The sequence below is a fragment of the Pseudophryne corroboree genome, chromosome 1 (genome assembly GCF_028390025.1).
Source record: "Pseudophryne corroboree isolate aPseCor3 chromosome 1, aPseCor3.hap2, whole genome shotgun sequence".
NCBI lineage: Eukaryota > Metazoa > Chordata > Amphibia > Anura > Myobatrachidae > Pseudophryne > Pseudophryne corroboree.
The window spans coordinates 1,052,572,434-1,052,599,606 of NC_086444.1; the positions used below are offsets into that span (position 1 = coordinate 1,052,572,434).

The 27,173-nt window shown below is 44.8% G+C and overlaps 1 protein-coding gene across 1 annotated transcript in view; it reads left to right on the plus strand.

Moving 5' to 3' along the window:
- The window catches only part of SGCZ (sarcoglycan zeta), a 1,577,608-nt gene that overhangs the window by 1,431,099 nt on the left and 119,336 nt on the right, over positions 1–27,173 (plus strand). Inside the window, exon 7 of the mRNA XM_063920867.1 lies at positions 18,134–18,256. Coding sequence (XP_063776937.1) covers positions 18,134–18,256 — 123 coding nt within the window. The remainder of the gene's footprint in view (positions 1–18,133; positions 18,257–27,173) is intronic.

The window sequence follows — 27,173 nt, forward strand, 5'->3', positions numbered from 1 at the left end:
TATCAACCCCGGGGACGTGCTGAGCCCGAAATAGAATATTGCAGCGCATACAAGTCAGCACAAGCCACGACAACACCCGGAGGACCCGGAAGGCCTTAGCCCTTTGGTTGTTAACCGCGTGCACGACACCTAAGTTATCGCAGCGAAAAAGAATACTGCGATCGCGAAGGCGCTCCCCCCAAACCTCCAAGGCAACCATGATGAGAAAAAGCTCCAGCTACAACTGGTCGCTGGTCAGCCCCTCCCGTGACCATGACTCGGGCCATGAAGCCGCGCACCAAGCCCCGTCTAGATAACAACCGAACCCCGACGAGCCCGCCACATCCATAAACAACTGCAGGTCGAAATTGTCAACGAGCGGGGCCATCCAGATCAGCACACCATTGAAATCCGCCAGAAACTAAACCCACACAGAGAGGTCTCTCCTAATCTCAGCAGAGAAACGGACAAAATGGTGTGGCCTGGACACCCCAGCCGTGGACCGTTCCAACTTCTGACAAAAAACCCTGCCCATGGGAATCACCCGACAGGCAAAGTTCAACAGTCCTAGGAGGGATTGAGCCTCCCGCAATGTCACCTTACGCCGCTCTAAGCACCACGCTATGGACTCCTGAAGCTTCGCAACCTTGTCCCGAGGCAGCCGGCAAGCCCCTGCGACCGTATTGATCTCGATACCCAAAAAGGACAAACAGGAGAGAGGACCCTCCGTCTTGTCTTCGACCACAGGTACGCCAAAATGCCCCAACAAGGCACGCAGCGAAAAAATAGGAAACCACAGCGAGGAGAATGTGCGGGCCCCATACACAAAAAGTCGTCAAGGTAATGCACGATCCCGCTATCTCTGCAAGAAAACTCCACACACTAATGTAAAAAGGTGCTGAACTTTTCAAAAAGGCACATGAAACGGAACACCCCGTAGGCAGATACTTGTCTACAAAGTATTCCTCTCCGATGCGGAAACCCATGAATCAAAATGATTCCAGGTGCAAAGGGAGCAAGCGAAAGGCCGATTCAACATCAAGCTTAGCCATGAGGGCCCCAGGGCCGCAGCCCCGAACCATGCCCAGAGCATCCTCGAAAGACTGATAAACCACCGAACAACACTCAGGTGGAATTGCATCGTTAACTGAGGACCCTGATGAATAAGACAAATGCTGAATGAGCCGGAACTTACCCGGGGCCTTTTTGGGCACGACCCCCACAGGGGAAATACTCAAATCCCCGACTGGCGGCAGCGCAAAGGAGCCCACCATTCTCCCCAGGCGAACCTCCTGCTCGGCCTTTTCCCGAAGTACATCGGGGAAATCCCGAGCAGACTGCAGGTTCCTGGCGGCCCGAACTAAAACCTCCCCCTCCACCGGCAAACGAAAACCCAACGCAATACCATCCCGCAGTAATTTAGCATCTTCTCTGTTTGGGTACCACCCCAACCATTTGAGCATGGCCTCCAAACGAACCGGGGTCGGCACCCTAACTAGCGGCAACCCCCCCCAGTTGTTTTTTCGGCCGCGCCCCCGGCCGCCTTAGCTCCTGGTCGCCCCGCGAGAAAGCAAGTGGAAGCAGGGTGGGATCCATTACATCGTAAGCAAAGGTGTTGAAAACGACACCGTTGACCGAGGGGGCACGCGGAAATGTTGAACGCAAAGCACTTCCCCTTCACCGGCGCCTGCTGCTCAGAACGGGCCGCGTTCCAAGGGTGGCGCGGCGGAGCCTCAACTGCGGGCCTAGACTGATTCGCCACCGCGGTCTGAGCCACGGACGCCCCTTTAGCCACCATTTTCATATCCTGCGCTCGTGTGACCCGAAGCCATACCTCCACATCTTTGCATCCGAAGTCAATGATGTGTAGGCAATTGTGCTTCTGACGGAACTGCTTATCATAATGCAATCATGAATCGTCCTTAGACTGACGCTGCATGTCATGCACGAGGTGAATATACCTGATGACGTTGATGTGTTCATCAGGGTGATCCTCCAAGTAGCACGCCGCGAAGATGCAGAAACCCACCAACCAATTGTCATACGAGCGAAAGGCCTCTGCCCCAATACCGCCTTTCGCAAGCGCTTCCTTACCTTCCCTTTTGGTGTCCTCCATCAAAGTGAAAAGGTCGACGTATTCCCCCCGTCTAATCTTATTCTCTCACGCAACCCCCGCAAAACCGCTGTGTAATCGCAGCGAACTACACAAGGCAAATTACGCCACCTCCTTTCCCTACGGGAACTACTACTACTCTTCCTAGACCGCTTATCTCGGTGCCGCGCCTCACACCGTGCGTACTTGTAAACCCTCTTCTTAGCCTTCGTGGTGCTACTAGCTGCTGACTGCAACGAAGAAGAAGAGGAAGAAGATCTACTGGACCTACTGCCGGAAGAGGAAGAAGAAGACCCACGTGATACAGCAACTGTATCGGTTGGCCCGCTTCCTGAAGGTGAAACGTCCGCCACGACCGGCTCCTCCTCCCGATCGTCACCCGCATCCGAATCTGAAAAAGAAGGGAAAGCCGCCATGGGTGCCGAAGCCCCCCCGGCGGGGATGAAAGCAGATGGCCCTGCGGGCGACAGGGCCACGCCACTCAGCAGCGCAGCGGCGGAGCCCATAGCGCGACACGCCTGGAGAAACTGCGCTATAGCGGGGCCAGAAGCACCAGGGAGAATGGCCACGTCGACCAAAGCGGGAGCCAAGGAAACGCCACCCAGAGACAACGCCGCCGCTACGGCGCAAATGCCGCCGTCATTGCCGATATTGCCGCCGCAACGGCAGAGAGATCTGGAGCCGCAGCCGCACCCCCAATGGTCCCCCCGCTCACTGGGTCCACAGCATTCCTGTGTGATGCACCAGCCGCCCCAACACTGCCCCGGCCCCGCTGCCCCCGCCCACTGGGAGAACCGGATGGCCACCGCTCCCAGACCGCACCACCCCCCCATATTCCGCACAGTGACAGCAGAAGAATCTGGGGAGCCCCCCCCCGCTGGAGCGGGGAGAGCCCCCAGGAGGCATGAGTGCCTGCCGCGTACGCGGGCACGCACCCGTTAACCAGGAGTTGCCTGGCAGGGGCGGCCAGTGGACGAGCCACTGGCCGCAGCCCTGAGCAAAACCCCTTTATCAACTGGGGATCCGTGAACGACTCTCAGCGGTGGAGGGCGCAGGGACAGCTCGCGCGTCACCGAGTCGCCGCCGCTGGCTCCCCCCTCCGACCGTTCGATCGCGTCCTCCGCCGCCCGGCGCCTTGTCCCTCACTAGCCACCGCTGCGTTGGGAGCGGACGCACAGCCAGCGTGGGAGCAGACGCACGCTCCGCCACGTGCGCCCGTGGACGGGCACCCGCAGCAGCGTCCGGAGACTGAGCCACGGCCGTGAGTGCAGCGCTCAAGCCTGGGGCACGAGATGAAGAGGGGGCAGCAGGAGAATACCGTGCAGGGGCACCAGGGGAGCGGCGGGGACGGGACATGGTGGCCAGAACCAAGTAACCAGGAGGTAATGAGCACAGAGAGGGGACGCAATGTGGGCACAATATAGAGTATATAGGCCAGGCAGAGTGATTAACACAGCAATAAGGGGCAAGCAGCACAAAACACAGGAGAAAAGGGGGGGTGAAGAGCACTCACCCCTACCACGATTACAGCAGAAGAGGCTGACCCAGCCCCTTTACCAGGCTTAAAAACCCTTTCCACCTACCCCCAACGTTCATTCCTATTGGCTAACAAGAAATTCCCATAATGCCTTACCGTCCTGCCCCCCAGACTAGCTGAGGTTTAACCCACTCCTCTCCTATTCTGTCAATTCATTCTCCTTTTGGTTGTAAACAATTGTTTGACTGATGGAAGGAAATCTCTCAACAACACGGCATAGCGCCAACCCTGACAAAGCAACAAATCTTGCAACAATTGCACTTTTTAAGTGAAAGTATAACTTTAAAATCAAATCTGTATACAGATGGAGCCACACTAATCGTGGCTCCGTCTGCGACTAGGGGGGTAATTCAGAGTTGATCGCAGCAGCAAATTTGTTAGCAGTTGGGCAAAACAATGTGCACTGCAGGGGGGGGGGGCAGATATAACATGTGCAGAGAGAGTTAGATTTGGGTGGGGTGTGTTCAAACTGAAATCTAAATTGCAGTGTAAAAATAAAGCAGCCAGTATTTACCTTGCACAGAAACAAAATAACCCACCCAAATCTAAATCTCTCTGCAAATGTGATATCTGCCACACCTCCAGTGCACATGGTTTTGCCCAACTGCTAGCAAATTTGCTGCTGCGATTAACTCTGAATTACCCCCTAGGTGCGCCCGGCAAGGCACACTTCCGGGAATGAATAGGACGCATGTACATCGTAGACACGCACGTGGCCCATTCAAAGTGAATGGGAGTGCCTAGGCACGCCGCACACCCCTGCCTGCAATGCAGCCACGCTCTATGAGCGTGGCACCAGTAGGTATGTCATACAGAAGGATAATTGGTTGTGGCAAGAAAGAAGACACATTTTTTCCTAGAATACCACTAATAACATCTGAAAGACCGTTTCAGTTTAAACATTTGCAATTTCCAGTAAGATTAAGTTTTGTATTGTCGATCAATAAATCCCTGGGACAAACACTTAAAGTTGTTGGGCTTCACTATAAGAGGACAGCTTCTCCCATGGTCAGCTATTTGTACTGTAGGATGCTTTAGAGTAGGAACAGAACAAAATCTTTATGTACAGTATACTATCCTTTCAAAACAACTTGCATTATTGTACAGCGTATAAAGAAGTTCTGTAAATTGTAATTATACTTTGAACTTTGTTTATAAATAAGGTATAATATAAGTATTAGTATAAATATTAGCACTAAGCCTTGTTAAAATATATAGATTTTTTGTTTTGCAATTACTAATTATTGCAAAAACAAAAATATAAAATAATACATTTCATTATTACATCATAGTAGCAATAAAATAATTTTTACTGAAATAAAATTTTGTTAAACTTTTATTCAATTTCTCTAATCAGAGCTCTTGTATATTTTGTAAATAGTATTTTTGGTCTATTTACCAAGTAGCTTGCTAATATTTAAAAACTGGTACACACTGCAAATCTGACTACGCAACGCCGGGTGACTCTGCTTGTCTGCTGCATATTTATCACTCATTGCTGTCATGGGTAAAACAGGTGATTTTATCAAAGGAGTGTCAAAAATGTCATTACAAACATGAAACGTTGGAATCAGGTTGTGTAGTTATGACTACATTTATTCTGTGGATAACTGCGGGCCTAGACTGATTCGCCACCGCGGTCTGAGCCACGGACGCCCCTTTAGCCACCATTTTCATTTCCTGCGCTCGTGTGACCCGAAGCCATACCTCCACATCTTTGCATCCGAAGTCAATGATGTGTAGGCAATTGTGCTCCTGACGGAACTGCTTATCATAATGCAATCATGAATCGTCCTTAGACTGACGCTGCATGTCATGCACGAGGTGAATATACCTGATGACGTTGATGTGTTCATCAGGGTGATCCTCCAAGTAGCACGCCGCGAAGATGCAGAAACCCACGAACCAATTGTCATACGAGCGAAAGGCCTCTGCCCCAATACCGCCTTTCGCAAGCGCTTCCTTACCTTCCCTTTTGGTGTCCTCCATCAAAGTGAAAAGGTCGACGTATTCCCCCCGTCTAATCTTATTCTCTCACGCAACCCCCGCAAAACCGCTGTGTAATCGCAGCGAACTACACCAGGCAAATTACGCCGCCTCCTTTCCCTACGGGAACTACTACTACTCTTCCTAGACCGCTTATCTCGGTGCCGCGCCTCACACCGTGCGTACTTGTAAACCCTCTTCTTAGCCTTCGTGGTGCTACTAGCTGCTGACTGCAACGAAGAAGAAGAGGAAGAAGATCTACTGGACCTACTGCCGGAAGAGGAAGAAGAAGACCCACGTGATACAGCAACTGTATCGGTTGGCCCGCTTCCTGAAGGTGAAACGTCCGCCACGACCGGCTCCTCCTCCCGATCGTCACCCGCATCCGAATCTGAAAAAGAAGGGAAAGCCGCCATGGGTGCCGAAGCCCCCCCGGCGGGGATGAAAGCAGATGGCCCTGCGGGCGACAGGGCCACGCCACCCAGCAGCGCAGCGGCGGAGCCCATAGCGCGACACGCCTGGAGAAACTGCGCTATAGCGGGGCCAGAAGCACCAGGGAGAATGGCCACGTCGACCAAAGCGGGAGCCAAGGAAACGCCACCCAGAGACAACGCCGCCGCTACGGCGCAAATGCCGCCGTCATTGCCGATATTGCCGCCGCAACGGCAGAGAGATCTGGAGCCGCAGCCGCACCCCCAATGGTCCCCCCGCTCACTGGGTCCACAGCATTCCTGTGTGATGCACCAGCCGCCCCAACACTGCCCCGGCCCCGCTGCCCCCGCCCACTGGGAGAACCGGATGGCCACCGCTCCCAGACCGCACCACCCCCCCATACCCCGCACAGTGACAGCAGAAGAATCTGGGGAGCCCCCCCGCTGGAGCGGGGAGAGCCCCCAGGAGGCATGAGTGCCTGCCGCGTACGCGGGCACGCACCCGTTAACCAGGAGTTGCCTGGCAGGGGCGGCCAGTGGACGAGCCACTGGCCGCAGCCCTGAGCAAAACCCCTTCATCAACTGGGGATCCGTGAACGACTCTCAGCGGTGGAGGGCGCAGGGACAGCTCGCGCGTCCCCGAGTCGCCGCCGCTGGCTCCCCCCTCCGACCGTTCGATCGCGTCCTCTGCCACCCGGCGCCTTGTCCCTCACTAGCCACCGCTGCGTTGGGAGCGGACGCACAGCCAGCGTGGGAGCAGACGCACGCGCCGCCACGTGCGCCCGTGGACGGGCACCCGCAGCAGCGTCCGGAGACTGAGCCACGGCCGTGAGTGCAGCGCTCAGGCCTGGGGCACGAGATGAAGAGGGGGCAGCAGGAGAATACCATGCAGGGGCACCAGGGGAGCGGCGGGGACGGGACATGGTGGCCTGAACCAAGTAACCAGGAGGTAATGAGCACAGAGAGGGGACGCAATGTGGGCACAATATAGAGTATATAGGCCAGGCAGAGTGATTAACACAGCAATAAGGGGCAAGCAGCACAAAACACAGGAGAAAAGGGGGGGTGAAGAGCACTCACCCCTACCACGATTACAGCAGAAGAGGCTGACCCAGCCCCTTTACCAGGCTTAAAAACCCTTTCCACCTACCCCCAACGTTCATTCCTATTGGCTAACAAGAAATTCCCATAATGCCTTACCGTCCTGCCCCCCAGACTAGCTGAGGTTTAACCCACTCCTCTCCTATTCTGTCAATTCATTCTCCTTTTGGTTGTAAACAATTGTTTGACTGATGGAAGGAAATCTCTCAACAACACGGCATAGCGCCAACCACGACAAAGCAACAAATCTTGCAACAATTGCACTTTTTAAGTAAAAGTATAACTTTAAAATCAAATCTGTATACAGATGGAGCCACACTAATCGTGGCTCCGTCTGCGACTAGGGGGGTAATTCAGAGTTGATCGCAGCAGCAAATTTGTTAGCAGTTGGGCAAAACAATGTGCACTGCAGGGGGGGGGGGGCAGATATAACATGTGCAGAGAGAGTTAGATTTGGGTGGGGTGTGTTCAAACTGAAATCTAAATTGCAGTGTAAAAATAAAGCAGCCAGTATTTACCTTGCACAGAAACAAAATAACCCACCCAAATCTAAATCTCTCTGCAAATGTGATATCTGCCACACCTCCAGTGCACATGGTTTTGCCCAACTGCTAGCAAATTTGCTGCTGCGATCAACTCTGAATTACCCCCTAGGTGCGCCCGGCAAGGCACACTTCCGGGAATGAATAGGACGCATGTACATCGTAGACACGCACGTGGCCCATTCAAAGTGAATGGGAGTGCCTAGGCACGCCGCACACCCCTGCCTGCAATGCAGCCACGCTCTATGAGCGTGGCACCAGTAGGTATGTCATACAGAAGGATAATTGGTTGTGGCAAGAAAGAAGACACATTTTTTCCTAGAATACCACTAATAACATCTGAAAGACCGTTTCAGTTTAAACATTTGCAATTTCCAGTAAGATTAAGTTTTGTATTGTCGATCAATAAATCCCTGGGACAAACACTTAAAGTTGTTGGGCTTCACTACAAGAGGACAGCTTCTCCCATGGTCAGCTATTTGTACTGTAGGATGCTTTAGAGTAGGAACAGAACAAAATCTTTATGTACAGTATACTATCCTTTCAAAACAACTTGCATTATTGTACAGCGTATAAAGAAGTTCTGTAAATTGTAATTATACTTTGAACTTTGTTTATAAATAAGGTATAATATAAGTATTAGTATAAATATTAGCACTAAGCCTTGTAAAAATATATAGATTTTTTGTTTTGCAATTACTAATTATTGCAAAAACAAAAATATAAAATAATACATTTCATTATTACATCATAGTAGCAATAAAATTATTTTTACTGAAATAAAATTTTGTTAAACTTTTATTTAATTTCTCTAATCAGAGCTCTTGTATATTTTGTAAATAGCATTTTTGGTCTATTTACCAAGTAGCTTGCTAATATTTAAAAACTGGTACACACTGCAAATCTGACTACGCAACGCCGGGTGACTCTGCTTGTCTGCTGCATATTTATCACTCATTGCTGTCATGGGTAAAACAGGTGATTTTATCAAAGGAGTGTCAAAAATGTCATTACAAACATGAAACGTTGGAATCAGGTTGTGTAGTCATGACTACATTTATTCTGTGCATGTTGTGATTATGGAAGTGCTGTATGTTATTGGTTTTATGTAGATTCTTGCGGGTTCTGGATTCTAAGAACATGGCGCAGGTGAATTGGCGCCATTTCACTCCAGGCATGATGTTGTGTGGTGCGTTCTGCTCTGCTGTGTCCATCCAAGTGGCTGTGCAGTGTCCATCTACTGTAAGTGGCAGTGCCGTGTCCATCTACTACAAGTTGCTGTGCAGTGTCCATCCACAAGTGGCTATGCTGTGTCCATCTACAAGTGGTTGTGCTGTGTCCATCCAGAAGTGGTTACTCCACAAGCCCCACCCACTGCGTTCACATAAGAAGTGTGACTCTGTATTGTTTGCCAGTTGCAAAAAAGTTAACGTTAAAAAAAGTAAAAAAGTTGTATAATTAGTTTGTACTGTTCTGTGCACTGCAATCCAGTACGCTGCACCCCAGCAAGCTTTGTGCACTTAATAGAAGCCCTGCGACTCCACACAGTGTGAGCCAAGCTGCCAGTTTAAAAAAAAAAAAAATATGTTGTTGTATAATTTATTTGTGCAGTTCTGTGTACTCTACCAAGCCCAGTAAACTGTGCACCCGAGTACGCATGCATAAAAGTGGTTTGACTCCACACAGTGTGAGCCAAGCAGCCAATTAAAAAGTAAAAATAAAAAATATTGTTTTATAATTTGATTGTATTTAGGGTGGCCAATCCAGGGATTGGGATCAGCGGGATCCCAGGATTTAGGCCAAAAATAGGCTGGGATTCAATCCCGGGATTGGAAGGTCAAATCCCGGGGATTGCAGGATTAGACAGCCCTTTAATGCCGGGCAGCGTTGAGCATCCTGAGGATGATCAACGCTGCCCAGCTCCCTTCTCCAATGCTGCATAGCTCCCTCCTCCTGGCTCCCCCGGTGCAGCGTGACCTCTGACTGCGAGGTCAATCAGCTCAGTCACCCGCCGCTGAGGCAGCTGGTAAGGCAGCCTTCACCCGCCACCTCCTCCCAGCTACCCCTGCAGTCATGGCAGCTGAAGAAAGATCTTCTCCCACCCACCCCAGCAGTTTGGTGAGTTGATTTATGTTTGGGGTAGGTGGGGCGGTGCGGGCGGGTGGGGCGTTAGCCATCTAGGCACTTCTTCTATGTTACATAATTTACTGCAAATTCATGAAATTTATTTTGCGAGATTATAATGTAATTAACTCATTAGTGATTGGGGGTAATCCTTTAAAAAAAAAAAATTGGGGGGGCACTTCAGCCACAAACCTTTCAGTCCCTGTTGCTGAAGTGCTTTGTTAGTTAAACTGTGCATGTCCTATTTGATATCCAACATAAGGGTGTGCGGAATGGCCCAAGGACAATTCCATCTTGCACCACTTTTCATTTCTGCCAGTGTTGTGTGGCAGTGTTTCATACTGTAGATGTGCTATAAACTGCTGTGTGTTTGTTTTGCAGCTCTGTTGCTTAGTAACCAGCCAGCCCACTGCAGCCTTTGGCCTAAACTGGATGAAAACATTATTGTGAGCTATGAGGTGGTCAAAATTTACTTGTAATGACTGGAAATGAATGTAATGAGATTAATAATAGTGTAGGTACAAAAAGGGTGGCACAAATTTTGTATTTCTAGCTTGTTTTGTAGAAAAAAAAATACAAAACAAAAACCAGTCACAGCGATTAAGCAAAACCAAAACCAGATAACGCATTAGAACCTAAAATTAAAAATAACCCAGCAAAAATGGTCTTGCACACATCTCTATTATAAAAATAAATTTATATATGTGTATATACTGTGTGTGTGTGTGTGTGTGTGTGTGTGTGTGTGTGTGTGTGTGTGTGTGTGTGTGTATATATATATTTATATATATATATATATATATATACTGTATATATATATTTCAGTATCAGCCGACACTCAAGCGTAACTATTTCATCCAGCCCCGATGCCTGTTCGGGTATGGGACTCAGGGTCGACAGTGTCTAGGTCGACACCCATTAGGTCGACACCTATTGGTCGAACAGGTGGTATCCGGACTCTGGATTGACACCACTTTGGTCGACACCCATTAGGTCAACACCCATTGGTCGACAATGGCTAGGTCGACACTAGCAATAGTTTGACGCAGCCATTAGGTCGACATGAACAAGGTCAACGTGAAAAAGGTCAACATACGTTTTTCAATGTTTTTTCTTTGTGTCGTTTTCTTTGTAAAGTGACCGGGAACCCCAATTAGTGCACCGTGTTCCCTTTCATGGCTCGCTTCACTTGCCATGCTTCAGGCAAGGTTACTGTTCCCAATCGTAGTCCACGTGGATTGTAAAGTATGAAAAAGTAAAAAAAAAGAAAAAATTGGAAAAACTCATGTCGACATTTTTGCATGTCGTCCTTGTTCATGTCGACATAACGGTCATGTTGACCTATTTATAGTGTCGACCTAGTCCCTGTCGACCAATGGGTGTCAAACTAATGGGTGTCGTCCTAAGTGGTGTCTATCCAGAGTCCGGATACCGCCTGTTCAAGCATGCATAAACTTCATCATAAAAAACGGCACTCAGAGCATTGGATACTTAGACCAAATATACCGCCTGTATTTCAATCAACAGTTAATGGTTTGCAGAGCTTCAGCTTGGATTTTCAACAAGCAGGTCATCAACAAACAACATCCAAGCGTCCCATGATGAGAATCATGGCACACTTCCGGTGACGTCACCGTCATCACTTAGAAGTTACACATGCGTACCACCGAGCTGTACCAATGCGTTCCAGTGTGTAACGGCTCCCATCACCGGCGCTGACACTTACAGTTCTGTGGAGACAAAGTACATACATTTAATACATATAATACGTATACAGTTGGAAAATACATTAAACAACACACATGAACATTTAAGATAATACATTCATAAAACATGAAGAAATAGGCATCACATCTTATAAAAAATATTAGCTTACACCTATCCCAAAAATTAAGCAGAATATTAAACCTCTCCATCAAAAGGCATGAGAGAATCCACAGATCCAGTTATAGCAGAAAATATACTTAAACTACCTCCAATAAGGAGGTATTCCAATTTATCTTGTCATTTAACCCATTAGGGAAGATGGTATTAAGCCTAATGATCCAATTCACTTCCTTCACAAGCAACACTTTGGCACGATAACCCCCACATGATTGCAGTACATGATCAATACAAAAGTATAATAGGGATTCTGGCCTGTGGCTAGCCTGTTTAAATGCTTGGCCACAGGTTGGTCAATGTCTCTACCTTTAGTACATAAATTAATAGCCGAGCGGTGGGCAGCCATCCATTCGCTAAATTTCCAAATAGTTTGTCCCACTTAGTAAAGTCCACAGGGACAAACTATTATATACACAACAAAAGAGGAGCTACAAGTCAAAACAAAATGAATGTCATATACTTTATCCACATGAGGGTGCTTAAACTACTTACAGGCAGTGGTGAAGCTACAAGTAGCACACCCACTGCACTTATAGCAGCCCGGTGCCTTAGTATAGATATTTGGCACCCTTCCTACACCAACTCCAGTGATATCAGTACGGACCAAGCAATCCCTCAGATTTCTGCCTCTCCTAAATGCTGCAATAGGTCTAGATCCCTTAAATACTGGTTAATCAGGATCTGTAGACACAATCGGCCACAATGCCTTAGTGGCTCTACAAATAATAGGGCTTGAGGTGGAGAAATTACTGGCCCATGGGACGTTATTAGCTACATTTTTCCTAGAAGGCTCCAATAACTGTTGTCTAGACATTTTCAGTACTTTAAACTTCTGAGCTCGTAGTGTAGACATATCATACCCTCTCATTCTGAATTTATTGAAAAGAAGGTCCAATTCAACCGGGATTTTCAAACGGTCACTAACAATGTGTGCCACCCACATAATTTGTGACAGGGGCAAGCCCTTTTTTAATGCTTCCGGATGATGGGTCGATGCCATCAAGAATGTATTCCGTCTGTAAGTTTATTAAATACCTCAGTCTGAATGTGATCATCCTTCAATAACACATTTACATCCAAAAAATTAGCTTCAACATAACTACATGTAAAGGTCAGCTTTATTGGAAAATTGACTTTATCAATTTCATCCATCAATACTCTAAACTGATCCTCGCCCCCTGTCCATATCAGAAAGATATCGTCTATGTATCTGGTATATATCAAGATGTTACCAGATACATAGGAATCCTAAAATAAATCCTCCTCTCCTGCTCAAACATAGATACTGTACATTAGAATATGAGGGTGCTACCGATGATCCCATTGCGCACCCTTGCAGCTATACGAGAAAAAATATATATATAAATAATTCCGATTCAAAATTAGTTCCAATAGAGTCAGGAACAACTCATGTTCAAATACATCAACAGGTAGGTACATATCAAGGAACTTGCTCATAGCAATAATCCCCCCTCATGAGGGATAGAGGTATACAAACTAGAGACATCCAAGCAACAGAGCAAACAATCAGGTGGCAAATCATGTAATATGTAATATAGGGGGGAAAAAATCACTGTGCTCAGAGAAGGGCAATTAAAAAATATATAAATATCAAATTGTGTTGTCTCCCATGAATGAAATAGACTCAGTGAAGCTCAATAATATAACAATGAGTTTATATATGAATAGATTCACAAACAACAATATCACACATATAAATAGTAAACAAGCTTTAAGTTTGCAAACTTTAAGTACATTAGTATCTCATATAGGCAACTGCTATTGGGTATAGTGCTGCAGCACATGTGTTATCAAGTGCTTATTAGTATAAATTGATAGACATTAAAATAACAGTCTCTCTCAAGACAATTGATTACTCTCTCACTGGCGTCCCAGTGAGGTTAGTACAATGAATTCCACTATTTCTTAAGCTCTCAAAAGTACATGCATTTGGTGGTAAGTGGGTTAAAAGTGGCATGCAGTCACAGAAATGCATAGATATTTACCACTGTGCTGGTTCCTGTGTTGTAGCAATCCAGGGTCCTTTGCAAAATGCACTTGTGGTGATATCCTATTGGAAAAAGATACGCTGTGCCGTTTTTAAAAGCTGAATGCTGGCTGCACTCTCTGTGTGTTTGCACTTTTCGTGATTTATCCGGGTAGAGTGCAGAGCTGGATATAACAGGTAACGCCGTCCACCGCCGTATAGCCAGTGGACGCTGCTCCACACTGAGAAGCTGGAGATCCATCAGGGGAAGTCCACGTCTATGCAGCGTTAATAAAGCTGGAGAGCAGAGAGCGGCGAATCCGACAGCGGGAGAAGCAGACAGAAGTAGTAAGCATCAAGCGGTTCGTCTCCCAACAACCTGGAGACTTTCTCAAGACATGTCACTCCCTCCTCCCGCTCGATATTTATACCCAAATAGCAGATCAAATTAAATTCAGGTGAACATATTACTTAATTAGCCACACATAATCACTAGAGAACATTTCATCTGTCTAATATAGCAGTGTTTTTCTATGTAAATGTATACATGTCTCACAGTGATTAGTAAAAGCAACATTTAGTAAAGCAACACTTTATAAAATAAATTAGTAAAACCTGTATGTAAAAGACAATTATCAGACACTAATATATTCCGCAATTTAAATATAAATTTAAACGAGCTTCACCTAGTACCTGTGCACACATTGCTATTAACAACCCCCAGTGAAGCAGTTCCACCCAGTAATTTCATCAAACACCGGGTCCTTTTTCTGTGTGAAAGAGTCGACCCGGGTTGAAATTCCCGGGACTTTGACCCTGAAATCTACCAGGGTCGGAGACATGGGAATTTCGACACGAGTTGACCCGTGGCTTGATTTCAGTTTCTAAAGGTTTAAGATAACCTGGTGCTATCATGTCTTTAAGGTTTGTATTTCTTCTAAATATCACCAGTGGTTTTTCTGCTAAACATTTGTTTAGAACTGGATCTTGCTTAACAAGTTCAAAATTGGTCTGAATAATTCTCTTGATAGCAGTGGATTTGTTATTGAATTTTGAAATAAATGTTACCGAATCTTTAAAGTTTTTAGCACTACACATGTCGTTAGTAACACTTTTCCCATGTTTATTATTATTTTTAGATTTAGCTTTGTTCAGCTCATTATTTACAACTGGTTCTGTATGTAGAGATTCCAAAAGAGTAACTCTAGGCATAAACCCATGCTTCCTTCAACAAATGATCTGGATAGCCTCTTAATTCAAACTTTTTAAGCATATCAGGAACTTGAAACAAAAATTCAGAGTCAACTGTACAATTGCGTCAAAGTCGTATAATTAGATTTTTGGGATATTATTTACCCATGGTCTGTGATGACCACTGGAAAAATGTAAATAATTACCAGAGCCCACTGGTTTTATATAGTTCGTAGATATAATAACATCATTTTGAATTGAGAATGTGATATCTAGGAACAAAAATTGTTCTAAACCATTAGGCAGACCTATAGTGTCTGCTAGGGATTCTTTATACCATCCAGTTGTGCAACTGTTGGATAGTATTATACAACCTTTGCTTTTCCTCGGAAGACACGTTCTTAAAAGATACCACTTTTTTTTTTAAAGAAATTACATGATTTGCCACGTGATTGTTTGCTCTGTTGCTTGTGTATAAGTGTATGTGTATATATATATATATTGTAACAGTATTGTTGGGATTGTTATAAAATAACAATACTGACACCAAGGTATATAGTGAAAACAAAACAGTTTTACTAAACCACAGGTTCTTTAATACATAAAACAAAACCAAGTTGTTCACACCACAACTTGGGGTAACAACAATCTCCCTGGCTGTTTAACATCACACAGCTGTCAGGTGGTTATTGACATAGCATACAGTCTATACAACAGTGAATCCAGCAGTGTAAAGCTTTTTGCTAACAGCACTACAAATAAACATTCACAGTACAGTGGAAATGCATCCTGACAGGAACCACTGATACTGAACTCCCTTCAGACATATGCAGTCTTCCAGACACACTAGCCCCCTTACAGGTCCTAGCTTCTGGCTGCTAGTCAGCATCAGAGGTCCTGCACCTGTGAAAGCTTCAGCCCTTTCTAGGTATCCTACAGGTACACAATTACACAGCTATCCTGGCACCAGAACCCACAAGACCTGGACTGACTCTTCTCCCATCCATCGCCAGGGAGCCTTACTTGTTTTCTATAAAACCAAACTACAGGAGCTAAAATAGTTCCTGCTGTCTCCCTGGGGTTTTTCTAAAGTCTGCTGTAGGCATTTTATGGGTCGTCGCAAAATATGAAACGGATCTCATTTCCTTTTTGCGAGGCTCCTTTCGACTGGTCTGTCATTCTACTTCAGACCGCCTGGTGTCTCTCTCATCACAATATACACTTATATACACATAATGTCAATAACTGTATGAATATTGCTTGACTTAAAAAGCACCACTTGAAAAAGGGTACAACTACTGGGGGCAAATCTACTGGGGGCACTGCTACAGGGGGCACAGCTACTGGGGGCACAGCTACAAGGGGCAAATCTACTGGGGGGCACAGCTACAGGGGGCACAGCTAAAGGGGGGCACATCTACTGGGGGCACAGCTACAGGGGGCAAAGCTACAGGGGCACGGATACTGGGGGCACAACTACTGGGGGCACAGCTACAGGGGGGCACAAGTACAGGGGGATATCTGTGGCCACGCCCCCATTTTTGGGTGCACGATCCTTCGGTGTGCACCAGCTCTATTTTACCAGGAGGGGGGGCACAGGAAACTTTCACCCTGGGCGCCACAAGGTCTAGATCCGGCCCTGCATATAGTATTTCTAAAACATTGGACCCGATTCAGACCTGATCGCTGTTGTGCGAGATCACACAGCGGTCGATTATCGAATAACTGCGCATGGGTATGCACCGCAATGCACGGACACGACACCAAACAGCGATAGAATGGTGTGAAAATTTTGATTGCTAGGCATACTCAAGGTGATTGTTAGGAATCGGCCATTTGGGGGTGGTAATTGCCTATTTTCTGGAAGTGTCAGGAAAAATACAGGCATGCCCAAGCGTTTTCAGGTTTGCACAGTATGGAAAAATCATTCAATGATGAGTGAGTTGCAAACAGATTTGCAGATGTACGCTGTCTGGCGAAGTTTTCGCACACCGTACACATGCATTCGCACACTTGCAAAGGGGGGGGGGGGGGTCACTCTCTATGGGCGGTGGCTATCTGATCACAGACCTCTGCAAAAAAGCACAGCAGCGATCAGGTTTGACTTAGGCCCATTGGGGCAGATGTATTAACCTGGAGAAGGCATAAGGAAGTGATAAACCAGTGATAAATGCAAGGTGATAATGCACCAGCCAATCAGCTCCAATATGTAAATTAACAGTTAGGAGTTGATTGGCTGGTGTGTTTATCACCTTGCATTTATCACTGGTTTATCACTTCCTTATGCCTTCTCAAGGTTAATACATCTACCCCATCATTTGCTACCCGCACATACTAAGAACCCCCAGTATGTGTGTATGTATGTATGTATGTATGTATGTATGTATGTATGTATGTATGGGAATCACAGCAGACACAGGTACCAAACCCAGCAGTAAAGTGAACACATACAGTAGCTATCACTTTATCTACGTTAAGAAGGACAGGCTGCTAACGGATCCCCAGTCCTTGGAAGTGAGTAATAACTAATAAATATGCTCATATATGTTTTATGATTTCAGCAATTACATGATCAATGAGTTATTCCTAATAAATATTGTTTAGTAAACTACTACGAGAAAGTGTACTATAAACAACAATTTCTTGTCACAGCTATTATTTAAAGTCTACTGTATAGATATGGCAATTAACTGAGACACATAACATCACTCACGCTACTGTATGTTCCTTCTCAATTACCTGCTTTGTAACTGCATGCAAAAACACCACTTTATCTCCACATTGCTTGTTTGTTTTATCTAGATACAGCTGAGAATTTTAATGGCCTAACGGATCCTGTAGTTTGTTGTTTGCTTGGAGTTTTTTTCTTGTAAATTTCATTATAATAATAAAGATGTTTTTTTTATACATTTAAATATTCATATGTCCTTGATTATTCATATTTTTATTAAATGTATTGTTACATGTCTCAAGCAACAAATGCCATGGGCATAAAGGGTGTGAATGCATATATTTAGCACTAAAATATGCAAAAAGTAGCCAACAGCAGTTCTTGCCCTACTATCCTGGCACTTGAACTCATTATTAGGTTTTATAAAAGTGCTGCAATGAGCTTTGAATTAGATCTTCTCATTTGTGTCTAAGCAATGTCCTACTAAGTGCACAACAACTATGAAGTCAGCACTTTGTTGGTTCATTAGTAAATCCACTACGATACGCATTTATTTTAAATGCATTTATCTTCTCTCTGTAATGCAGGTGCGGATGCTGTGGAAGCACAGTGTAAAAGATTTGAGGTAAAGTCAAATGAGGACGGAAAAATCTTGTTTGCAGCTGATGAGGAGGAAATAACAATTGGTGCTGACAGACTTAGAGTCACAGGTAATATTTTACAATATATTGGGATTATTATTACTGGTTATTTATTGTAAGCACCTGCATGCTCTTCTTCAGGAATGAGAGGAATATATTTGGTAGGAGATTAATTGACTATACAGCAACAACAGAGAAGAAAAAGGAAGATGAAGAGAAAAAAAAACAAAAACAAAAACAAAAGCAATTTACTTGTCAGGTTCTCCTGATATTTAGGTTTATTTTTACCTTCACTGAAAGATATTCTTTCCAATATGGAACACTTTGCAAAAAGCCATGTGACTTGACATGACCTGGCGCATTCCAAACTGAATCCTGTTTTTTGTGTATAAAGCGAAATTATTATTAAATATTAAGTAAAGATTTCCTTACAATGGAAATAGAGCTTTGAGTATCTACTCAGAGTTGTCCAGGTATCACAGAAGAGCACAGAACCCTTTCTTATAACCCAAGAGTTCAAAGGACCCAAAATGATTGGATAAAATATGTTGCTCAATCCAAGATTCCATATACTGTATATGGGGAACGATTGAATAAAGCAAATCCTCCCATAATACATGCTTGTGAAGACATGTGTTTAACTAACTTCTGAAAACTGCAAAATAGCATGTGCCAATGGCATATGCTGGACTCATAACGAACCTACATAGAGATGAGGTATGCCCCCTGTGAATCAATATAAGCATTTAATGTTTCCTATGTACTGTATAATTGCAGAAAATGCTACATGTTTATTTAAACAAATGCTATATACAGTACTTGCCGTGTCCCAGTAGGTAGTTAAGCTTGGTATATTTTTAAGTAACACTAGAACTGTTCTTGGAATACAGACCAATTGGTTATAAAACAGATTATTATACCAACTTCTTTCAGTTACTCCAAGATGGAGGCGAGTGTGGGGTTGGGCAAAAAATAAAAAAGTTTAAATAGAATAAAGGAATTTGGAAAATGTTCAGTTTTTGATGATCAATGTGTTATTGATATGTTATTGAGAATCTGTCTAAATCTTTACGTCTTTCTATAGGCTGAGATTGTGTTAAAAAGTGCACAAGTGTAGTATTCCAGTTCTCCATTTTATTTTATTTTTTATCTTAAAAGGGTTATGCCTTCATATTCTATATGTGAATTTGTATAGCTGTCCAATAAACAGTGAGACTTTTGGCTCTGTAAAAGTCTATTTACAATAATGAACTGTCTTTGTGTTATTAAATAATTCAAATGTCAGAAAGGCTTGTTTTCTTTATACCACTACACTAATGCAGATACAGTAATTGTTTGGTGTACAGTAATTCTGATTATATTGTGATTGCATTTTTGGATAAGTTAGAGAGTAATAAAAAACTTCCTAAGAGTCTCAGCTGTTTAACTAAATCCTAGGGGTGGTGAGAAGACTGTTGAAATAGAAAATTTGAGGGGAATTTTAATCAGATTTAGTGGTTTATTCAGGTTTGTTAGCAAATCACAAAAGGAGACTAATGGGCAAAAGCATGTTGCACTGCAGGTGGGGCAGATGTAACATGTTCAGAGCGACTTAGATTTGGGTGTGTGTGGGTTGTATTGTTTCTGTGCTTGGTAAATACTGTCTGCTTTATTCTTACACTACAATTTACATTTCAATGAACACACCCCACCCAGATCTAAATCTCTCTGCACATGTTACACCTGCCCCACCTGCAGTGCAACGTGGTTTTACCCATTATTGTGCTTTTTTGGTTTGCTAACAAACCTGAATAAGTGCCTAATACAGTATGTGACACATCAGCGATGCAATCGCATATTGCCATTTTTCCCAGTGCCCACTCTCAGCTTCTGATCTGCGCTTGCACGGGCCAGTCAATGTTATCGCATTGCATTGATGCGAATGCCTATGCCTGATTGACAGGCAGAGGCATTCGCAGGGCAGCGATGCAGTTTTACGGGAGTGAGATGGCTAAAATGGGGGTGGGTCAGCGCTGTTTTTGCGTGGCCATGTGATGTCTCACGCGGCCCAACTGCCTTCACGGCCAGGCTGCGGAGGCAGTGGGGTTCACTTATTCACCGATGCGAATGCAATTGAATTATGAGTGATAGCAGTTGCAGTTTTGCTATTTTAGCAAAACTACAACTGCTGCTGAGGGGGTCATTCCGACCCGATCGCACGCTGCAGTTATTCACAGTCGTGCGATCAGGTCTGAACTGCGCATGCGCCACGCCTGCAATGCACAGGCGTGTCGCTGCCTGGCAACGGGAAACGCAGGGCAGCATGGGACCTTATGAAGAACACGATTGCAGCGGCGATTGCAAAGTGATTGACAGCAAGAAGGCATTTCTGGGTGGCAACTGACTGTTTTCTGGGAGTGCCGTGGAAATTGCAGGCGTGTCCAGGCATTTGCAGGGCGGGTGTCTGACGTCAATTCCGGGACCTAACAGGCTGAAGTGATTGCAGTGGCTGAATAAGTTCAGAGCTCAGAAACTGCACAAAAACTTTTTGCTCTGCTCTCCTGCACAAGCGATCGCATACTTGCTATGCTAAAATACACTCCCCCATAAGCGGCGACAATCTGATCACACGGCTACAAAAAACTGCTACCATGTGATCAACTCGGAATGAAGGCCTGAGTAAGGTCCTACGGACCTAGGGGGTCATTCAGACCTGATCGCATGCTAGGTTTTTTGCTGCGCTGCGATCAGGTCCAAACTGCGCAAGCGTATGCACCGCAATGCACAGGCGCGTTGTACGGCTACAAAGCAGATTGTTGCTGGGAGATGGATTGTACGAAGAAACTATTCGCACAGCCGATCGCAAGGAGATTGACAGGGAGAAGGCGTTTCTGGGTGTCAAATGGAAAAATGCAGGTGTGTCCAAGCGTTTGCAGGGCGGGTGTCTGACGTCAATTCCGGGCCAGAACAGGCTGAAGTGATCGCAGCGGCTGAGTAAGTTATGAGCTACTCAGAAACTGCACAAAACTTTTTTGTACTGTTCAGCTGCACATGTGTTCACACACTTGCAAAGCTAAAATACACTCCCCTATAGGCGGCGAATATCTGCTCGCAGCAGTGCAAAAACTAGCTAGCGAGCGATCAGGTCTGAATGACCCCCCCTAATTCAGCTGGAATCGCTATTGAGACAGAAACTGCGATTTTCTCAGTCCTGCTTCTGCTAAAAATCACATGTGAAGAGCAGCCCAGAAAGGTAAAGGATGCCCACTGATGCGTATGCAGTTGCATAACTACGATGCATACGCAGAAATCGAGTACCATCAACAATTGCTGTTGGCCCAGGGCAACTCAGAATAATGAGAATGCAGTCGCACCGGCGCCATCTTTTTAGTCGCAATCCATTGCAACTGACATCAGATACACTCCACGAAAACGTCAATGATCCACCTACATTTTTCAAACCACTCCCCACAAACGCCATCTTAACACCCATGAACGGTCACTTCCTACAATCAAATTGTGTTTACAGCGCATGCGCAGTCTGCCGATAATCCCCCGATTTGTGATTTTACAACCGAATGAGGCCCTTAGTCATTTTTATACTGTTGATTTCGCTACCAGGCAAACACAGACAAACTAGGATTAGTTTTCTCTTCTATCCTCTCTGATAAATTACCAATTTCCATGGGAAAAAAATAGTTCTATTTGCTACTCTTCAAAAACTTTATTTTCTTTATTTAAATTGTTAGCAATCAGCTTTGTGGAGTGTGCTGCTTCTACACTGTGATCTTTACTATATATTGATTAGACTATAAATAATTCTAGCTTATCCTCTTTCCAATTATAATAAAATTCTAGCCATAAAAATGACATACAATACTTATTGGACTTGGAGCAAAAGTTCATGATCGTAGACAGGGAGCAATAATATTAGAAGCTGCATCATGGAGCTATTACCTTTTAGCAAATAGAAATGAATGTATCCCCCTAGTTTTTTGCACGTTTAACTTATTTTCTTCTAATTTCAATATAACAATGTTATCAGCTTTGTAGTTGAAATCTCAGCTGCCCAATGTATATGGAAATCACATCATCCTACAAAACACTACTTAGCCCTGCCCGTGTCCTTATTTCAGTTGAAATAAATAGTCCTTTTTTCTTTTGTGTGCTGGTACAATGCTCAGTATCTGAGGTGTATAAAAGCATCAGAGAGAGACCTGTAGTATAATGTAAGGACATGATTACAAGGACACAGAAGCAGGGGAGAAGGCAAATGCAGGTTATTTTATTGCTGAATGCATTTGGTTCTACATGCTGTAATGGGCCACTTTTAAAGTTGGACACATTTGCACTCCAAACATAGATACGATAGACAAAATGTACATAAAAACAGTGCTCCTGTGTACATTATGTTAAATCAGACATAAATTATTAATATATGCAAAAGTAGGATTTTTATATAAAATGTAATCATATATAAACCCCAACATCTGCGGTTTATACAAATGGAAATGACAAATAAGTAATGCTAATAGATGGTCGTAACTCGTGACAATATATAATATAACCATAATAAATGAATTAGTTATTACTATGGTGGTCATTCCGAGTTGTTTGCTCGTTGCCGATTTTCGCTATGCTGCGATTTGTTGCAAAATGTGCATGCGCAAGGCACGCAGGGCGCATGCGCTTAATTATTTAACTAAAAACTTAGTAGATTTGCTGTGGATTCTGCGGCGCTTTTCAGTTGCACTGCTGATCGGTGAATGATTGACAGGAAAGGGGCGTTTCTGGGTGGTAACTGAGCGTTTTCCGGGAGTGTGCTAAAAAACGCAGGCGTATCAGGGAAAAACGCGGGAGTGTCTGGAGAAATGGGGGAGTGGCTGGCCGAACGCAGGGCGTGTTTGTGACGTCAAACCAGGAACTAAACAGACTGAGCTGATCGCAATCTGTGAGTAGGTCTGGAGCTACTCAGAAACTGCAAAGAATAATTTAGTAGCAGTTCTGCTAATCTTTCGTGCGCCATTCTGCAAAGCTAAGATACACTCCCAGAGGGCGGGGGCCTAGCATGTGCAATACTGCTAAAAGCAGCTAGCGAGCGAACAACTCGGAATGAGGGCCTATATCAGATGGATTTTGGTGCTAATAGGCAGTACAGTAATATGTATGTTACACCAAAACATTTGCGCACATACAACTAAATTAGACTTAGGGAAGAATGTAAGAGACTTTCGACAACTTATAAGTGATGTGATGTGTGGTAGCTAAGCATAATCCGGTATGTTTCAGGCACTTTTTTTTATGTTTATTAAGTATTTCTTTTTTTTTAAAGTGTGTCCCTCCTCTACAAATTGTCACCAGTTTCAGTGATCAAAGTCTTGTCTGGTAGCAGAAATATTTAGAGGAAAAATATTGTAAGGGAACCCTGTAAAAAAATGCTACCAGCACTAGTACATGGGGTCTCCCTGCAACCCCATCCTGTTCAGCACATAACTGAATTCACTTGGGAAATCAGGCCGACAGAAAAAAAAGTGTCCCTCCCCAGGAAAAAAACAAGCCTGTGCTGACAGCACTAGGACCCTTCTCACAACTGTACTGGGCTATTGGTCAAAAGTTATGGAGTACAGTTTCCAACCATTCTGGTAATGCCTCAAGTGTATAGGCATGCTGCTGCCTGTAGCATATACCGGTATTGTAGCTGACAGGGCATGCTGTTACATGCACATGGGTATCTACAAGTGCCAGCATACCTTGGCATCCAGAGCCCTAATCCATCTGTATAAAAACACATTTCATCACAGTAAAATAAATCCCACTCCATTTCTCAACTAATGCCATATGAGTGTCTTCCTTGGTTCCTGCAGCTTCCATTATCCTTGACAAAATAAAAAACACACACAATATTTGCAAGACTTGCTCTGTGAGTGTGAGAAGCCTGATTGGAAATCACAGACTTGCACATGTAGACCTGCACTCAGGGCCAGTGCTAGGGTGTTCGGCGCCCCCCTGCAAATTCTAATTTGCGTCTCCATCCATAATTATTAGAGTGTGCTGGGGTCAGGGACACAGGAGAGACCCCCCTCATCAGGGTCAGTTCTAGACCTTGTGGTGACCAGGGTGAACATTACTTTTGGTGCCCCTATACAAAACAGAGACAGTGCGCACCTAAGACGCGGTGCATAAATATAGGGGCGTGGAGAAAGAACAGTACTAGCTCACATTACACTGCACAGTAGTGTCTGTCAGTCACATTACACCACATGGTATTACCCCTTATACACGCCAGGTAGAGCCCATTATACACAATACATCATTGTGGAGCGCCTTTTGCATGTTACGCCAGGTAGCCCCTTATATACACGCGGTGCATAAATATAGGGGCGTGGAGAAAGAACAGTACTAGCTCATATTACACTGCACAGTAGTGTCTGTCAGTCACATTACACCACATGGTATTACCCCTTATACACGCCAGGTAGAGCCCATTATACACAATACATCATTGTGGAGCGCCTTTTGCATGTTACGCCAGGTAGCCCCTTATATACACTGCACCAGGTAGAGCAATGTATGTACAGTATGTATATGTGTGCGTGTGTGCCGCTGCTTGTATCTCTGTGACTTCCCATCCCCAACTTAAAACTGCCACTGCCCCTATCCCCAATTATAAGAGTGTGCTGGGGTCAGGGTCACAGGACAGACTCCCTCATCTTCAAGTACAGTATTAGAGTGTATGGGGCTCAGTGACAAAGGACAGGTCAACTACATACACACCACCACTCACCCCAATTATCAGAGTCTGCAAGGAGTCAAGGGCTTCCTCTTGTGGGTGTTCAGTGGGGCAGACAGTGGACAAGCGTGTGGGTTGATGCCATGGGCTGGGTGAAGGGGCAGACATGGCCTCTTGCTCTAGCAGGTCCTGGTGGGTGGGTGTCTGGGCTGTGGAGAGCTGGGATATGAAGGTCCAGTAGCGCTGATCAGGAACTCTTCCTCTTGGCTGCAGGTGTAAGCTCCAGCAGGGGGATGCTAAACTCCGGGAGGTGTGTGTGTGTGTGTGTGTGTGTGTGTGTGTGTGTGTGTGTGTGTGGGGGTAGGGTTGTTGTTAATGGCTGTGGGTCTGTGCTGCTGGCATTTCTGTTGCCTGAGTGTGACAGGCACTGTCTAGCGCTGTACCTGGGCAGGAGGATGCTAAAACACTGGAGTGGGGGTGTTCTAATGGCTGCAGGTCCACGCTGCTGGCACCCTTGCTGCCTATGTGTGACAGTAAGCATCAGCAAGGTCGCAGATCGGGGAGAGTGCCTCTCCAATCCAGTGCCTACCTGCTTTGCAGACCTTGCTGAGCAGATAGTGCCAAGCCTGCCTGCACTGGTGATTTACTAGTAGGAAACCAAGCAAGTGCCTTGGTGCAATTACTGTACATTCAAGATACGTACAACTCTGCAAATGCACTTTTTTTTACTTGTTTCATTATTTAGAGAAATATATGCCCAATTTATTTCCAACTCTACATTAGACTTATATATATATATATATATATATATACATACACACAGCAGTCAGCGGCACTCACGTACAAACAGCGCTAACCACTAGATACCAAGTAACCAATTGCTTAATATTAAAAGTTAGGTATAGACTTCTCAGTATCAATTACATACATAAAGTGCATACAGGAACATAATAAATTATATCTAAATATATAACACTCCCAAAATTAGGTGTTGTGACCAGATTTCAAAGCAGTCCAATTCCCAAATAGACCAGTTTCAAAATTGTTCTAGTGGTAAATCAGTTGCGCCTTCAGTGATAGACAAATGAATACAGTGGTGTTATCCTCAGATAATCATTCAAATGTGTGTACTGGACATGAGGGGGTCAATCGCCTTATACAGGGTGTCTTTGTATCAGGAAACCTCGTACTCCTCCTCCTTTTAGACTCGTCCCAGTATTGGTGTAAAGTTTATACGTGCAAATATGCAAAAAAACTGTTTCAATTATTGCTCTTTGAAAGTGATAAAGTGCTTAATACGTGCAACGTCACAAAGTGACTATGTGCAGCAAAAAGTGCTATAGTGCTTATATGATAATTAATTAGGCTACTTGAGCCATTGGAACTGTGCTGACCCAATATAGGTAATGTGCTTATTTACCAATTAATAGGGGTGCAACACCAACTTTAAGTGAGCAAAATTAATGTAATATTTATATGTTGCACTCACATTTGCATTGCACTCTGTTGAAAGGTGCCCTTGTTCAATCAGCAGTGGTAAAGTACCTTAAAAATCAAAACAGGGCTCCCATGTGGGAATAAAAAGCTCTGATAGTGTAGTATCATAAAAAAAAAGTTTTAATACAGAAAGACAAGTAAAAACATATAGACGGACTCGTACAATTAATTAAAAGACATAATGCTTATCTGTAGTTTCTCATGAATAGAGCGGAGAGCTAGTAAGTGCCCAGTAAATGCCCAATGCGTTTTGTCCCTTTGCTCAGTAGTGGGACTTCCTCAGGGGTCAATATTGGCCTACCGTGCACTTAAACACCTTATATACTGTCCCCGTATTGTGCCCGCCACGTGGGGATTCGTGTCCGTAACGTGACGTGAGGTTGATGTGGTGCGCATGCGCAGGAATTTGGAAGTAACGCCGGATGACGGGGAGTACACTGAACTACATAACCCCCGATTGCGGCTGCGCAAGAGAACGTGTCTAGTCATGACGCGGGATGGACATGCCGCGCTTGCTCAGGAATCTCAAATGCCGCGAGATGCTGAGAACGGTACACTGAACTACACAACCGTACCTACGGCTGCGTATGCGTGTCCTCCGTGTACTGAATACTACTCTTAATTGAGTTAGGCGCATTGTTTCCCAATCTCAACAAGGTTAAGGGTATCAGGTGTTTTACAAATGCAGGGGATGCCCTTAGTAGGGATAAAAAAAAAAACCAGAAGTGCCTCAGTAATAAAGGTCACTAAGTTACAATATTTACAGATGCTAGATAATTT